The sequence below is a fragment of the Artibeus jamaicensis genome, unplaced genomic scaffold (assembly GCF_021234435.1).
Source record: "Artibeus jamaicensis isolate MK-2021 breed Jamaican fruit bat unplaced genomic scaffold, CSHL_Jam_final contig_354, whole genome shotgun sequence".
NCBI lineage: Eukaryota > Metazoa > Chordata > Mammalia > Chiroptera > Phyllostomidae > Artibeus > Artibeus jamaicensis.
In genome coordinates this window covers 4265720-4283398 of record NW_026521803.1, presented here as the reverse complement: position 1 = coordinate 4283398, position 17679 = coordinate 4265720, and the positions used below count along the sequence as shown (strand labels likewise).

General features: G+C 38.5%; 1 protein-coding gene across 5 annotated transcripts in view; it reads right to left on the bottom strand.

Moving 5' to 3' along the window:
* The window catches only part of LPIN2 (lipin 2), a 90555-nt gene that overhangs the window by 4075 nt on the left and 68801 nt on the right, over positions 1-17679 (bottom strand). For all 5 annotated transcript variants that reach the window (XM_053664330.1, XM_053664332.1, XM_053664333.1 and 2 more), the window contains 14 exons: positions 17040-17147; positions 16269-16392; positions 14580-14925; positions 11813-11912; positions 8438-8625; positions 6446-6539; positions 5952-6021; positions 5187-5276; positions 4389-4471; positions 3291-3435; positions 2294-2442; positions 1666-1752; positions 703-855; positions 171-285 (listed from right to left, as the gene is read on the bottom strand). In XM_053664330.1, coding sequence (XP_053520305.1) covers positions 171-285; positions 703-855; positions 1666-1752; positions 2294-2442; positions 3291-3435; positions 4389-4471; positions 5187-5276; positions 5952-6021; positions 6446-6539; positions 8438-8625; positions 11813-11912; positions 14580-14925; positions 16269-16392; positions 17040-17147 — 1852 coding nt within the window. The remainder of the gene's footprint in view (positions 1-170; positions 286-702; positions 856-1665; positions 1753-2293; positions 2443-3290; positions 3436-4388; positions 4472-5186; positions 5277-5951; positions 6022-6445; positions 6540-8437; positions 8626-11812; positions 11913-14579; positions 14926-16268; positions 16393-17039; positions 17148-17679) is intronic.

The window sequence follows — 17679 nt, the reverse complement described above, 5'->3', positions numbered from 1 at the left end:
ACTCTAAGAAATCTGGAATAGACAAAGTGAAAACCTATTTAGCAGAACAGGCATTTATTTTGCCTATAAAATTCCCCTGAGAATCATGACATAGCTACATCCTAAAAGTGTTACATTCCTCTGGATTTTATCCGCCACATCGGAATGCGTGGCCTGAAGGAAACACTTACATTTGGACGGTTCCCAAAGGCAGCATAGAAGGGCTGCTTGCACGGGGCAAACAGGTTCTTGATATCATTTAGACACTCAATTTTGAATTTCTCTGGTTTCTTTTCTATTACTTCCCTGGGGGGGGGGGTGGAGGAAAAGAATCAAATACAGTCACCAAATTCAAAATGGCAGTTCCCCCTGATATATATAGTACTGAAAAGTTTTAGTTCTCACAACCACCCAATTTGTAAAATCCTTAGTAACTAGTATCTATCCTTTTTTTCCCAGTAAATCTGATGGCTAAGAAAATCTGATAGGGTTTGGGGAAAGAAAAAATAACCACTCCTAGAACTTGACTTTCTTTGACCACACTTGATGCAGACCAGGTGAGCTGTGACTTAGAATGCTATGGGGGAGCCAAAGACACGAGAAAGAAGCCCTAAAACAGATGCAGACCCTTCCAACGAGCCTGACACCCAGCTTCACACACAGTCCACCCAGGCCACAGCACCCCGGCCCGGGTACTCAGAAGGGCTGCCTGCTGAAAGGTACCTGTGGAAGGCAGAGAACAAGCTGCTGGGCGACAGCATCAAAGGGCCTCGGGGCAAGATTGTGCCCTTGTCATTGACCCAATGCAGGTAACCACGGGTCATGTCGGCCATGCCAATGGCACGAGCAGAGCAGTACAGAAACTTGTAGCCATTCCTGAAAGAGAATGTGTCCTATTTAGCCCACCATACTTTGGCTGAAGGTGGGGAAAAAAAGCACTTTTCTTATGAAAGATCCAAGTAAAGATCATCTCATTTACTGTGAAAATCAAATTCTTGAATTTATCAGGAAAATAGGATTATAAAGATTTCACCTCTCCACAGAAAAAGCCCTGGGGAAAAATTATGCAACTAGGGATTATGCTAAATTTATGATTTAATGTATCTTCAGCATCCAGTCCATAAAAGGCAGCTTACAGAACAGACAAAAGATCTTATTTATAAAGAGAATTTGCAGAAAACATGCCATTCTGTAAACCAAGGAGCAAAATTATATCTGGGTAACTGACATTATTTTCATATTAGGGCATTTTCAACTCATGTTTAAGACACTGTAATATTTCAGATCGGTTTAACTCACATGTATCAGTGTCCCACAAAGGCCACGGCACTGCGTCCTCTGCTGCACTAGCACAGAAGACCCCACAGAAGGAATTCCCAGTTTAAAAGTACCTAAGTACCCACAAGTATCCAATTCATAAAGCAAAAGTAAAAATCGGCTCTTGTTAAGTCACAGCTAAAATCCCAATTATAGGTAAACTATAAATATAGGTAGTGCCTAAAATTCACAGCACTGAGAGAATGAGGTGATGTATGTTGGCTGCCACCTTTCTTTGTGTGAGGCTATGGGAAATAAGAATGGGAATTGCTGGATCATGAAACACATGACTGCTATTTTTGATAGATCTCAATCAAAGCAAAATTCTCGTTCACTAGAGTATATTATCAGGAAGGAGAGGAGACCTACTCATTGATGGCGTGGTAGAGCCTTGCAATACCCTGATGAGTCCAGTCTTTACCTAGCTGCGGAAGAATCTGTCCCAAGGCATCAGACCTAGGAGGGTAGAAGTAGGAAAAGATATTAGGAATCAAGCACTTAACACCCAAGTGTTTTCCTTTTTAGTTATATACTAGCTGCTGAAAAACATTGGGGGAGGGACGGGACAATCTACAGGGCAATTTGCAGCAAGGCAGTCTCCTGCAAATACACCCAAGGGTGTTCTGAGAGCAGAATCAGACGTGAGAGCCGGCTGTTCATTTTCAGAGATAATTTACAACCGCATGCCCTTTTTTCCTCCTCCTTAATCTCAACAGCTTCTTGGTGTTTTTTTTTTAAATATTAATATTTGAAGACCAAATAACTAAATCTTTCCAAAAGTTATTTTCAACATTACATTTGCATGGCTCCACCTATCTTCTCCATCCATTGAATGACCCTGTGTGGACTGCACTCAGAATGCCTCAGTGTATACAGTTTACACAGCACTCCTGACGATGGCTGAGGGTTGGGTGCCTGCTGAGGGAACTCCCCTCCCCTCCTCGACCGCGTACTCGTCTGTGCTTCTTCTCCCTGCCACCCAAGAGCTCCTGCTTACTTGGTTATTGTTCCATCTATATCAGAAATGATGATCTTGTCATTCCAGTTCCATAAGTAAATGGTCCCTGCACAGCGGCAGGTACCTTGATACTGGGTTGTAATACTAAACACAACATCATTTGGACCATCTTGGAGCTTCAGTTTTGCCTTTATAAAAAGTAGAAGAAGAAAGAAAACCATAAGGGCAAAATTTTAAAAACTGATGGAATTACATGCAACAATCAAAAGTTACATTTTCCAATAATACGTAGTCACTGAAAGATTGCCTGAAACATAATGTTAAATGAAAAGGAACATAATCTCTAAAATATATGAACATATGTATGTGTGTATGAATAATGAGAAGAAATACATTAATACAATAACTGAAATATAAAAAATATCAGCTGGAAACACAGTTTGGAGAAGAGTCTAAATGTTTAAAAAACACAATGGTGCCGGCCATGCCACCACAGGCCTGGCCCAGTGCTCGGCCTGGAGAGCTGCCACCTGAACGACTTCGGGGTCCAAGACACTTTTCTGATCCCCCAAACAAAAAACCTCTCTGCTCTTCCTCCATACCTAAGACTGGGGTCATAGCAAAACCATTTCACAATGAAAACAGGTGAAAAGCCAGGGAGTGAAAACAAACAGGAAAGAGGAAATTGTGTCTAAATAAGAAAACATTATTTCTCTATTCCTGTGGCTCTCAAGAGATAGTGCACGACCCAGTGATGAGCTAGCTGTGTAAGATTCGTGGGGAAGACAGTTAAAAATACAGATTCCTCAGCTCAATCCCAGAAGCTGAGGTGGGAGGTTAGGGCTGGAGGAGGAAGTTATGTACTAGGTTCCCCAGGTGATCCTGGTGGTCCCCAGAGGTGGACATTTATGTGAGCGTTTATATGACCACTATGTTGTATGTGCAAAGCTTGGGATCGAGTGGACAGAGGAGGCAGGCCAATGTACTCCGTTACTAAGCTAATCTGACTAGACCCACGCGAACACACACTACTCACGATCTGGTCCGAGGAGAGGCGGAGAGACTTCTTGTAAGAGGTTGTGCTGCTGTGGCTCGGGGGCTCCATAGGGATGGGGTCCATTTTGATTGACTCCTCAATCTCCTGGGACCCTTCATCACTGGATGAGTCATCCTCTGCTGGCCTATTCAACATCAACCCAGTCACTGAAGAGGCAGTAAGCTATCTGATAAGAGCTTTGCATTTAGGATCGAGGGAAGAAAGAGAACCTCATTCTGCTCTAGAAATGGGAGCAGTTTTTCCCTCTGCTGCTCTCCCACATCCTGCTTCCATGCCTGAATGTTCATTTCATGAAGGGGTAATGGCACCTTCCCCCTCCCTCCCACGATTGGTCAGGGGTTACTTTCTGGCTATGACTGGGCATTTTCTGCTATGACCAATGAGTGCTAATTGTTGAAGGAGATATGTGTATTTCAAAAGGTAAGAAAACATAATTGCTTCTGTTTGTTTAAAAAACTAACAAGAAAGATTTTCTACACTCTGGTTAAGAGAAGAGGGAAAAGAGCAGCAAGAATCTACTGTCGCAGGGACCACTCAACTACAGAGGGAAGGGCAGAAGAAAGAGTGTGACTGGGGAAAGCACACGCTGGCAGACAGAGCGGGTGCGCGGCGGCACTTCCTCTAAGGGCCAGCCGACCTGAGGGTCCACAGGGGAGCTGCTCTTCCACGGAGGAGTCAGACCCACACTGATCTCCGACACTCTCTTCACTGTCTCCCCTTTTGTGTCTTCCAGGAAGTCAGGGCGCAGGGCCGCCAAGGACAGGGGGTCTGAGGCTCCTGAATGCTCCCCCTTCCCAAAGGCCTACACTTATTTCACAGGCATCTGATTCCATGGCTCCATGATGGGAGGAGCAGTAATATATATATATTTACTTTTCAAAACAAATATTTTTTAGAAAAGCAAAAGTTATCATTTCCTACCTGAGTGGTACAAACAAGCCACTTATTCATGTACGGCTATAGGAGAAAAATATTTATGACTAAGAATTAAACAAAACTGCCAAAATCAACTTGAATGCAATGACAAAAGCAGGGTGGCTTAAACGCTGTGAGCTTGGAGGAAGAACAGATGCCCACCTGCCACTGGCTGGCTCCTTTGTGCTTGATGGAAGGTCACTGGTGGGCGGCACCTCAGATTTCCCTTCCTTAGCCTCTGGCAGCTAAAAAGGCAAGATAATAGTGGTAAAGTGCAGCTTTGCCTCCTACTGATGAAGATTCATGAACGGTCCTTGCCAGGAATGAACAAAACTGCTTTCTGAATCCATAACTTTAAAATGCTCAAGAAAACAGACTTTCTGTAGTTTGTGCCAAAGGACAGAAACCTGAGACAGAAGTCACATATTGCTACTCAAAAGCTGTCACTACAAAGCCCAAAGAAAAAAATTTTAAAGACCACCATTTCAAGTCACAAACTATAATACAAGTGGTCCACATTCACTAGGTTCATAGCAGAGATACCAGGATTACAGAAGTGGCGGATGTCGCAGCCTCCTGTATAGGAAGGAGGATAACAAGCTCTCGCTCCATCTGGAAGGTACTGCAGCCAAGTGGAAAAAACACAGGTGCAAGGTCAAACCTAACTCCATCTCTTACCAGTCAAAGCACTTCATCTTTTCATGCCCCAGTTTCCTTACCTGTACACAATGGGAACTCAAAACATCTTAACTTTTGGGCTACTGTAAAGGAAAAGGGGTAATATATGTAAAGTAACTAGCCTAGTACCTGCACATAGCAACTGTTTGAAATTGGTGACTATTATAGTGAAAGAGTATTATATAGCCCAAATGGACTTTTTATTGGGCTTGGCAAAGATTGTTTTTAATAAGAAGATTCACTTCTTTTTGCCTCATGGAAGGATACCCCTTAGTTAGTTACCTGTTTGGTCATGCTTTCTCTTTTACGCCAAAACCACCAGCGACCGGATTTCTTCGGCATCTTATCTTTGACCCAGGACTCGACTGTGGCCTAGAAACAATCAACTTGGGGTTAGTCTGGCAATCCGTCTGTCACAAAGTATCTGACTGCCTCCTACCACTAGCCTGCAGAACAGTGCTTCATCATGAAGTATGAGCAATGATCTCCACACCTCCCAAACTCTAGAGTTTTTAACACCTGAGGGGTGAACAGTGCCCTCTTTCATGGCAGCCTGGCTTCCTGGCAGATCTGTGGTATGAGGCCGAGGTCCGATTACAAGCCAATGATGTCTTCTTGCAGGACAGATGCAAAGCAACCTTCAGGTCTACATAATTAAGTTTACCAGCTATAATTTGACCAAACACACTGAGGTCATGCTTCTGGTAGCCACCTCACCCTTTTCTTCCTGGTTCTTTCCATATTCATGAGAGAAAATTTTTTTCACTCATTCTACATTTAACAATTAGTAAAATCTCTCAACTTTTACACACACTCAGAAACCAGTAAAAATATCTAGTAAAAATGCCAAACATGTGACAGCATAGCTAATTTCCTAGATTTGGGGCATAAGACCATCTGAGTGGGCTCAAGAACTCTTTGAATCATTCATAATATTAAATAAAACTTTGAAAAGTACCCAGTTCAGAAACATGCACATATAGATTTTTCTAAGTACTATATGCTATAGATACCTTTGAAAAGGCAACAAATGTCAGATTATCCCACCTTAGGCAAACTCTTCTGGAACACTTGCAAGCTAAGGATCATGGGAGCAGCCAAAGCCCAGTTATAGTAACTGTCAGAAATAAAAATTGTGTAAAATCATTACACAGAATGACAAATGAGGGAGAATGGGGTAGGGAGGGAGAGAAAAAAAGAGGTAGGAAGAAGGGAGGAGAAAAAGAAAGAAATAATATAAAATTTCTTATTCTTTTCAGTAAAAAGATGATCAGCTAATCTTTTTTTTGGTCACATAAATAGTCTTTGCTTCAGGTCAAACTTCTCCGAACAGAGAAGAAGAAAAATCTACCAAACAGAATAACATTTCAATACCTCACTTAAAAATGAAGCTGAAGCTTCATTGTGAAGTTACTGCCCATTTGCTCATTTATACAAAATGACATATTCTGTAGCAAGAAAAACTGTGTAATAGTTAAAAAGAGCACTTGGAAAAAAGCCCTGCAAGAGTATTTAACAATTGCAAAAGCAAGAATATTTACCGGTTATATATCCGTATTACAAGGTTAGGATTGTCTATAAGTCCAGGGTTTTCTGCAAATTCATGGTAAGTAATGATATGCTCCATGAATTTTTCTGCAATATAAAATAATAATAATTATATAAATTCCCAAGTGAGATTTTCATAATACTCTCTGTATTGAAAAGACTAGAACAGAAAATATTTCCTTAAAAAAAAAACCCACAAACCTTAAAATAAAATAAATAGTTTTTCCCCAAGACAAGAAAGAATACTTCTGCCCTGGCTGGTGTGGCTCAGTGGATTGAGCTTGGGCCTGTGATCCAAACAACCGCGGTTCGATTCCCAGTCAGGGCACATGCCTGGGTTGCAGGCCAGTTCCCAACAGGGGACTCACGAGAGGCAACCATACATTAATATTTCTCTCCCTCTCTCCTTTCTTCCCCTCTAGAGATAAATAAATAAAATCTTTTAAAAAAAAAAGAAAAGAAGGAATACTTCTATCCTTTCCCTCTTCTACCACTCTTCCCCAGGTGAATATTAAAAAACAGGAGAAACAAGATATGCCAGAGACTTAGAAAAATAAATTTACAGGTTTGGCCAGACGGACAGGGAAAACACACACAGAAACACACTCTAACACTAATGAAAACTGAAGGTTTCATTCTTATGAAAGGGAGAAACTCTTCACTGGGTAGGCAACTGCATAACTGAGGAGTCTTTATGGGGGTCTTACAGATTAAAGTGCATGCTACATTAGACAAAAAACAAAACACTTTACATTGCTTGGAGAAAAAAGCACACATCAAAATTTGGCTTTGGGTCTGTCAAGAAATAAATCCTAAGTTCCTGCAGAATGAATGAGGTTTTTGCATAAATTTTTGTACCCTTTTCTTAAACCTGCACTGTAGCTAACAGAAATTTTCTATGCTAACAGAAATTTTCCTCCTGGTAATTTGTGTATTACTTTTACCTGCCATTTCTGCCCATTCTGAAAACAAAATCTCCTTTTTACACAGTATAAATTTTATAGTTTATATAAATTGTCAATTTTCCATTCCCCACTCCTTATATTTTTTTAAGGGAAGGCTTATGAGGATTACAACAATGTGACCTATTTAATTTTGTTCTCTGGCAAAAAACCATTGGCCATAATACACTCTTAATTTCTTGCAAGAAATAAAACAAAAAGAATGGAATTAAGAGATGGGGGGAAAAAGAGAGGCATACTGAGTATCCTGAAAGAAAAATATTTAGGCTACACAGTTTAGGCTCAGGTGCACCCAGTCTGCCACATACGGGCCTTCGGACTCTCTGAGGATAATGGAAGACAAAAGATGATGCTAGTCATGGAAAGAAAATCTTTCATCAGAGGAAAATCAAAGGCCACCAGCCAAGGTGACAAAACGGCTGAAGAACCTGGGACGGATGCACACACGGTGCTGGGCCCACAGGAGAGATGTCAACCTACCACTGCTAAGCTTCCTCCTCCCTCTCGAGCAACTTTACTCTCCTGGGCCAACTCTCAAGACTGAGAAAGAAAGTAATCCCTTCTACTTTTTGCCAAAAGTAGAATTCATTTACTCAGTGAAAAATCGATTTTTGACAATGTCGAACCCTGCGTTCCTATTCAAGGCTCAGTGCTTTTCAGGAAGGAAGATGGGCCCCAGTCTCACAGATATTTCAACAACTTTACAGATGAGAAAACTGACTGGGCCCGAGCTGACCCTGGCTGCTCAGCAAACAGGACAGCCCAAGACCTCTAACTCTCTTAATGTGAAGTGAGAGCCTTCAAAGGCACACTTCCTCACCTAAGCCATTTATGTGGAATGTCATCCCATATGAGGGATTTTAAGTGAGGGGCTGAGGTCTTACATTAAAAAGAGATACCTGTTACCTGCTCAATATCATTAAAGAATTTAATTCCTGAAATGGCTCAACAGCAGGTTTTCAATCAAATGATGACCAGGCTGCTTTTTTCAAAGTGAAGATACAGCATGATTGCCCAGCATACCTTTAGAAATTTCTCCATTCTCACTGAGGCCCCCACAGAGGGAGAGGGTGACGTCGGGCAAGTCCATGGCAGAATCCGAGAGGCACTCAGTGCCACTATCGGCAGCTGCACTTCCCACGGACTGTGGGGACTGGGAGCCAGAGAGCGTGTCAGACTCGGGCCACTGCCTGGAGCCAGGATCTGATTCACTGCAGGTGGGGGACAGGGAGAAAAGGATTTGCTTTATTACAACTTCTTGTATTCCTAGCTTACTACATGGTTCTCTGAGGGCTCAAACCAAATAACAAATCCCCTTTAGAAAGTGATAGACTGATCTACAATCAGACATAACTTTTCTCATAGCTTAGAATCATGTCATAATGAAATTGAAAATAACCTACCAGCACCACTAAGGAATTAACTGCGAACACAGTAAATGTCACAGAACTTGCTCTAAGTTATTCACAATAACACAAACATTTCAACCACAACCTTTCTGATCCTAACTAAAGGAATAAAAGAGTTTTAAGCATTTATTTATATTTCTATGATGAAAATGACAGGGTAATTAAGGAAAATCTGATTTTGGAAACCTTTCATCCTAACTTCCGAGAAAACGCTGTGTACTATATATATCCTGTAGAAAACTACCATAGTCAAAGGCTGTATTATTTTTTAAAACAAGGCTTTTCTAAATTCATCTATTACTCCACAAAATAAAACACATATATTAAGTAAGAGAAAATTCTCAGGAGGAAATGTATTAAGAAATAAACTAAAAATGGACTGTTAGAGTAAGGGCCAGAAATAAATATGAGGATATTCAATAATTTCACTTTTCTAGATGATAAGGCATAGAAGTCAGGTTTTCAGAAGGCAATTTTAAGGAAAACTTGGTAATAGAACAAATATTTGAGAGAAAAAAGAACAAGGGAACAGCACCTTAAAGTTTATTAGTCATGAATGCTTAAATGCTCTATACCCTTTGAGTGAATAATGTCACATTTACTGTTCTAGAATTTTCAAATTCTTTTCTTTTATTCAGAAAGCCAATAAAGTTAATGTATGTGACCAATATATGCAATTCGCGGTAGTTATAAGGATCTTCAGAAATCTCTAATTTGAGCAGCAGATGGCAACAGAATACATATTTATCATTAACCAGAAAGTTTCAAAAGCTAGTTCTGCATTTGAACCAACAAAAAATTTAGGCTTTTGGAAATGTTCTGTCTTAATAGCAATGTACAGCCATATTATAATACCGAAGTTAACTCAGAATGTTCTCTTCACTGCAAATGGTGAAAAAGCCAAAGCCCATATAAGGCAGGAAAGCCTACTGCTTTGCTGGGGCTAAGGAAAAAACACCAACAGCATTTCCTCTCTATCATGAGCACACAGCTAGATCCCTTTATAATTCATTAGGTATAGCCACGTAACCAGATGACTGAGTTGTTGATGTGTACAGAAGGGGTGGGCTGTGCCCGTCCAAGCCTGGCACCTGGAAATTACCCCATGTGACCCCCTCTCCTTTCCCTGCTGAGGCCCTAAGGGAAAGTTGGGGCAGGGTGGAATCTCAAGATGGAAGGGGTTTGTGCTCCTTAATCGCTTTGTGCAAGGCCTCCCACCAAACAGCAGCACTGGAATACACTTGACCCTTGAACAACATGGGTACAAATTATGCAGATACACTCATACATTGATTTTCCCCAATAGACAGTCAGCCCTTCATACCCCTGGGTTTCACATCCGTGGATTTGACCAACCATGGATTAAAAACAGTATTTTCTGGGGGAATGGAGAGCTGACTGCACTGTTCTACACCATCTTGTAGAAGGGACTTGGGCATCTGTAGATTTTGGTACCTGTGTTATGTCTTGGAATTGACTCCCTGTGGGGGGATGACTGTAGTTAAGTTCTGGGGAAGTCAAAAGTTGTGTGTGGATTTTCAACTGCATGAGGAGGAGTGCCTCTAACTCCCCTCAGTGTTCAAGAGTCAACCGTATTATCACATGGGGTAAGCCACTGAGGTTTTGAGTTTTATCAGAGCAGCTAGTGCACTCTAATCACTATGGGGAAGACACCATCTGACTCTACATGTCACCAAATCCACAAGGGTGATGTGATTTAAAGTTTAATGATAAATACTGATTAGTTAGACAATGATCACAATTGTAACAAAACACATGCTTACAAGCATTACAAGAATTTCACTATGCTTACATATGTATAAAATGTCTCAAGAAAAAATCTGTTCATGAGGTAAGAAGCTTACCTGGTGATTAGCACTGATCCTAAATAGTAAAATTTTAACAGTGCACAGTAGGGTCCCATTGCTTTAGTCACTTTCCCTGCTTTTTAAAAGGAAAACTAAGAAATTTATCTTAGGACTCCAATGTAAGGAAATGACCAAGGGCTGAGAAATCTGAAAAAAAAAAGTGCTAATTCTAAAACAGCTTACATTTTAAGTTTCTTATTGAAGAAAAAAATGGAGCAGTTTGTTTTCTCACCTTAAAAATTAAAATATTACTTTAAATTAAGTAAATATTTGAGACAAACTTAGGTAGGTAGAAGGAAGGAGTTTAAAGACGTAAAAATAGCTATAAAAATTTTAAATACCTTCATATCAATCCCATCTGTCTACTTTAAATAAAAACAATGTTCTCAAACAATTAAAATTATTTAATTATATATCCTATGTTTAAGTGTATTCAAGTCATACTTTCCATGTGGAAAATTGTTTTCTTTGTCATCAGGGTATATTAAAATGGAATTTTTCTAAGAATGAAAATGAACTTGGAAAAAGATACAAGTATATCCTGGCTGAGGTTGTAGAGCCATTCAAGAGGATGATCATGAGGGCAAGGGAGACGAACAAAAGGTGACAGTTCTAAGGAATGTGGGGTGTACAGACCATTTGGAATGGCGCCTCACCACACCCAGGCTTGACTTCAGAAAAAGCCTGGGGCGCAGACTCATTGAGGGAGTGAAGGCATTTTTTGTTAAAATATTTTTCAATACATTTATATTACCTTTAAAACATGTAAGAAATGAGACAAATGCTGATAAATTTTCTTAAGCATGCTGAGTTTGCATTAACGACGATAACAGTGCTAATCTGAAGTTGTATCCATTGGCATGAAATATACTTATGTAGGTTTAACTAGTGTACTTCTTTTGGTGCATTAAAAATTTCTTCATAAAAATAGTTGTTAGTCTCAAATCACTGCAGCTGAAACAACACACAATTTCTGAATCTTCTAAATCTGAAGCAATCATCTAATATAGCTAAAGGACATTATCACCTTGCTCCTTTTTCTCAGACAAAAATGTTTTGCTCTAGAAATAGCTAGATTATTGCAGAGCTGTTCACCCATCAATATACAAGGAATACACTACCTTTTAGGGAAATAGAGAGCTGCAACTTCAGGTTCTAGAGCCTTTAAGTCATCTAGATAAATATCATCAGGTCCCTGGTGCTGGCTTCTCTTGTGGACACCTGTTTTTTAAATAAGAAAAACACATCAGAGGTAAGAACTTAGTTATTCTCCATTTACAACTCTGCAAGAAAATAAAGGCTTGCAAAAACTGACCATGATTTGAATTGGGCTTTATTTTTTAAAGTGTCAAACAACCTTTTCACTTGTGCTGGTTCTCAAATGTTTATGCCAATAAAAGTGAAATTCAGTGTTACACACAGAATAGCTGTTCAATAAACATATACTAATTTATTCATTCTTTTCATTTGTTGTTACATGACTAATCCTAGCCCCTAAAAATAATTTATATTTGATCAAGTATTTTTTATAACTATAGTACAATCAAGCATGACCAAACTTGATGAAATCACTGGCATTAAGAAAGAAGACATTATTCTAAAAACATGAAGAAAAGGTTGTTGGGGAACAGGACATTCACACGGTGCTAAAACATTACCTTCTAATTGCAAAAGGACAAAAATCCTTTACAAGAAATAAATTCGGCCCACAATACCATAAATAAGTGATTACATTTAACATCATTAATAGTGAGACATTATGAGATGTACTATTAAATACTCAATATATCCCATAAAGTAATCCTCAATTCAAAAATAAACAGTATGTAGCCCAAATCTAATTAAGCCTCTAATTCTGTACTGCTGACTACAGGAGCCACCAGCCGCATGTGGCTATTGAGAACTTGGACTGTCCTACTTTGGTGTAAGGTATTAAAATGTGTTTAAGAAATGCAGAAAACGTACCAGGTTTCTAAGACTTACTTTATAAAAATCAAAATCTCAATAATTTTTATATTAGTTACATGTTAAGTTTCTAATAAGTTGGCTCTACTGTTTTAAATAGAATATATTACTAAATTCAATTTCACTTGCTTACTTTTCACTCTTTAAATTTGTGAGAAGACAAAATTATATATGCAACTCACATTACATTTCTAATGGCTAGAGCTAACTTCCAGTTGAAGGAAATAGAGGAGGATGTGACCCTGAAAAAAGAAAACAACTGGATACATCCACAATGTAGGAAAGTATACCAAACAATTGGCTGGGCTCTTCAAAAGGTCAAATCATGAGTGTAGAGGAGGAAAAAGGTATAGAAGTGTGTGTGTGTATGTGTGTAGGGGATATTCTAAATAAAAAATGCTACATGAACTTAGATGAGATCTTGGTTTGGGAAAAGAAAAAATCAGGAAGCTATTCTTGGCCCATTTAGGAAAATACGAATATGGTTCCTCAACATGACAATTGTACTATGGTTAGGCAGAGAATCTTCTTATTCTTAGAAGGTATACCTTCTTGGGGTGGTGAACAAACAATACAATATACAGCTGATGTATTACAGAATTGTACACCTGAAACCTATATAATTTCATTAACCAATTGTCACCCTGATAAATTCAATTAAAAAAAGAAAGTGTATATTGGAGTAAAGGTGAAATGACACAATACCTGTAAACTGGTTTCCAAAACAGCTTACAACAATCCAAAACTTTATGTGTGTGAAGACACAAAAAGACAGGCATAAAGTGAGAGTGAGAGGGCAAGTGTGCCAATGTGCACAAAACTTTTCAGAATAAAAGGGTGGGGGCAGGGGAGAATGAAGCCAAATGAAGGATGGAAACCACTCTGTGTTCTTAACTCTAGTCAGTTCCTACACTATGTGCTAAGGGTGGGGTGGTCAGAATTTCCTAAACAAAACATTCACCGTGTAAAATGGATTCCCCCCTTTAACATTTCACCAAGCAGAAGACATGGTTATGAGCTTTTGGTTTGAGAACTGCTGATCTATGAAAGAGTAAGGTGCCAAATTAAGCTGGATCATCAGCTGGATGATCACATTGGCCACAAATCCTTTTAAGTAAGTTATTTCTAGTGACCCTGAAGGTTCGTACTTGTAGTGAATATTTTTATTAAGTCAGTTTGTGATTATCCACCCTTTGGTATTAAAATTTTTTAAAATGGAAGTACATATCTGGCTATACGTGACAATGAGTATTTTTAGAGAAGGTATTTACTTCCCTAAAAATAGGATCTAAGGCTAATTTTCAGATGGTGTGTTTTGGCTCTTACTGTATGTACCAAATATCAATAAATAACTTTGGATTTTTAACTAGGAAGAATATTGTGATTAATTAAACCTGAAAGTGAGATACAGCTGTGAAGCTGAGGAGCTGGACCCTAGTTCTGCTTCAGAGGGAAATAATGAAAGAGAACACATGCTAATAATTAGTGTGCATTTATCTATACACCTCATATTACTGGGAAAAAAGTATTTAGGCCTCAACTAATCAGATGTTTTTGGTGAAAATATTTTTTCTAATTTTTTTTGTTTAAACATAATTTTTTAGAATTTCACTTCTCTTTTACTGACATATCTAGTCAATAAAGTGGTTAATTTTACTCATGAACTTATTTAAATATTGTCTTTTCCAATGAGTGCTTCTCATGGGCCTACTGTGCAACAACGGTTGGGAAAGAGCAGGGAGAAAGAGTCCTGCCCCAGTGGATCCTGTAATGCGATGGGGAAGCCTTATTAAACAAGTAATCCTACTCGGTTCTGATCATGGAATACACATATAAAGGTAACCATCACATAATATTTGAAACACTGAAATAATTTACCATCTAAATTTGGAGTACCTGATGCCAAATTAAAAAAAAGATTACCTTTCTTCTTTGATGGCGAGTCTACTTTAGCTGCTGGTTTTGACTCTGAGGAAGCCTCCACTAATGATGGGTTAGGAAGGTGGTCTGCACTGAACACAGATGAAATCTGAGGCTCAAGGAGAGGCTCAAGAAGTTCTGAAGCACAAGACGCATCGCTCATCTGCTTACACAGGGCTCTTGGTTTGGGTTTCACTACAGTACAGACCGTTTCTCCCATGGATGCTGCATCCTTCTCAACTTCACTTATGAGGTGGTCCTCACTGGGGATTACCCGAAAGTGCGTATTTTCTGATGGTGTAATTGTAGCTGTCCTAGGATGATGGTCAGATCTCTCTCTTTTGCTCACCTAAAAAAATTGAATTGTTTAAAAATTAAACTACTTTCAAAGGTGTTTGGTTTAGTCAATTCCTTAAGCTAGATGCAGGTAAATGTACTCATTTTATTTAAACACCACATTTAGTAAATACATTATTTTATGTGTGAAATATTTCATAATTAAAAGTAAGAAAAAGTAGTAACTATTTTGTTCAGTATCACATTTATAAAAGTTATATTTATAATTGTTCTATGAAGAGTTTGACACTGGAGAAGACTAAGAAAATAAATGACGATTTTTAAGATACTGAGGGGGAGAACATTCATTTTCAGGGAGAAAACGTGAATGCTACAGGGAAGTTAAGCCCTGCTTTGACTCTCTCCAGGCTCTGTTAAACAATGTAAGATGGCGAATAATAATGCTGTGAAACCCATTACATGTGACCCCATATTACATGTGAAACCCATGTTATAAATCAATGTTATCTCAACTTAAAAAGAAAGTAAAAGTGGACAGTGAAGTCTCAAATGCAATCACACATAAAAGTAAAACATTTATTTAAAAAAAACTAGAGGTCTAAAATATTTTCTCTTCAGAGGGAGAAATATAAACACCGTATGATTTCACTTATATGTGTAACCTAAAAAATAACATGAACAAAGAAAATGAAACAGGAACAAACTCATGGATACACAAAATAAACTGATGGCTGCCAAAGGGGAGGAGGTTGGAGGACTGGGCAGAAAAGGGGAAGGGAATTAAGAAGTACAAAATGCCAGCTATAAAAAAGTCATGGGGATATAATATATAGCACAGGGAACAGAGTCAATAATATTTTAATAACTAGTATGGTGACAGATGAATAGTTATTGTACCGGTCATTTTATAAGGTATATATAAATGTTCAATCGCTATGCTGTACACCTAAAACTAATGTATAATGAATATCAACTATAAAGTAAGTTTTAAAAAAACTTAAAGTTGGGTTAATTCATACACACAAAATAAAATTAAAAGTCTCAATATATGAATAAATAAGACATGTTATCTTTTCAATTCTTTCTTCTCTCATTATAAGTTGTCAAAAAACAGCTTTCACAATCAATTTGTTTAAAATTTCAGTGTGAAAATTTTCATTTCCTTTAGGTAACTTTAAAATTTTCTTTACTATAGTGTTAATTAACAATCAACATTACTGACTAAATAGAAACACAGAAAATAATGCTAGATGCCTTTTGTTGTAAACAGTGCAAACTTGAAAGTGACAGATGTGATCTTTGAACTGACTTATGTGACCACATGAGGGCACTAGCATCATTATGTTCAGACTCACAGACAATGAACACACTCTGTAGGCAAGCAAACCCTAGTACCTTGGTGGACTCTGGAAACCCGCCCCACGTCCACTCCATGTGCGACTCGGACCTGAGCAGGCTCTCGGTGGGTTTCACCTCCAACTCTGAATCGCTCTTTGGGCATGCTGCTGGGGAGTATGGGCTGCAAACACAGGACAAAAAAATGAAATGACTTTAAAGTTGAGAACTTCAGTGTTGCTGAGCTTGACAGATTGAAAGAAATGTTAAGTCTGAACTTATCAACTGTATCCTGCAGATAAATTCTACTACAGAAAATGTTATTTCGTCTTCTCGAGTTTTTTAGTAATAATAAAAACAATGCTAACTAGTATTTTATGGTGGATGTGCTGGGTCCTCTGCAAACATTTTCTGTGCATCATCCCATTTAATCCTCACAAAAAAATAAGAAAGGTAATTTTACAGGAGAGGAAATGCACGGAAAGATGGATTAGATTAACACTACTACATGAGGGAAACTGCACTGGAACACAGGACAAAGTGTGACTGCCTGTTTCTTCATGATGTTATCCACAGTACAGTTAGTTAGTAGTTGACACTAAAAGATGAGAACTTAAGAACTGATGTACGGTGGCCAACACAGTGAGAGGAAGTTAGATTGAGGTTAGGAACACAGCAATTATTTAAAGAAAAAGTCCACATTCATATTTGAAGCATACATTCAGTGTCTTACAGTATGAAAGTAATGGGAGATACCGTTACTGTCCAGTAACAGGAAGTTATTTAATATACCTTTCCTTTAAGAAACTGAGAAATTTTGAAAATACTTACTTGTCCAAAGGGGACCAATCTCCATCGGATAAGGGGTAATGATCTCCAGAATGGAAGACCAGAGGCTCTTTATATTCTTCTTCCTTTAAGGAAGCATTTGAAGATCCTCTGTGAAAGGGAAAGAAAAGAAAGGCAGGCACAATGACATTATGTCAACTTCAAAAATCCCCCAAATCCACTGACATATCACCTAAACCATACAAATGAAAAAGGCCGAATGATTAATAATTAACCCTATTACAAGGAACATGTGATGGAGAGGAGGGATTCACTGATGTCACCCATCATACCCTGCTACTTAATTATGGGATATGGAGGGGGGTGGGGAGCAAAGATGTGATTAAAAATTCTTTTTTACTTCTTTTAGGGATAACTAATTGAAAGGCTAGAAGAAACCTGAGGATTTATGTATGTTGCATTCAATCTTTACAAATCTGAGGTAATAATATCCTATTTTAGATATTAGGTAATTAAGAATCTGGAATTTAGTAACTTGCCTTAAGTAAAAACAGCTAGTAAGCCACCGGATTCAAAACACGTAAGCCCTTGTTCTTTCTACTATACTCCTCTGTGTATTACAACAAATATAAGACTATCAGCTGAAGAGCTATGGCTCAAAAATTTAAAAATACACTAAAAA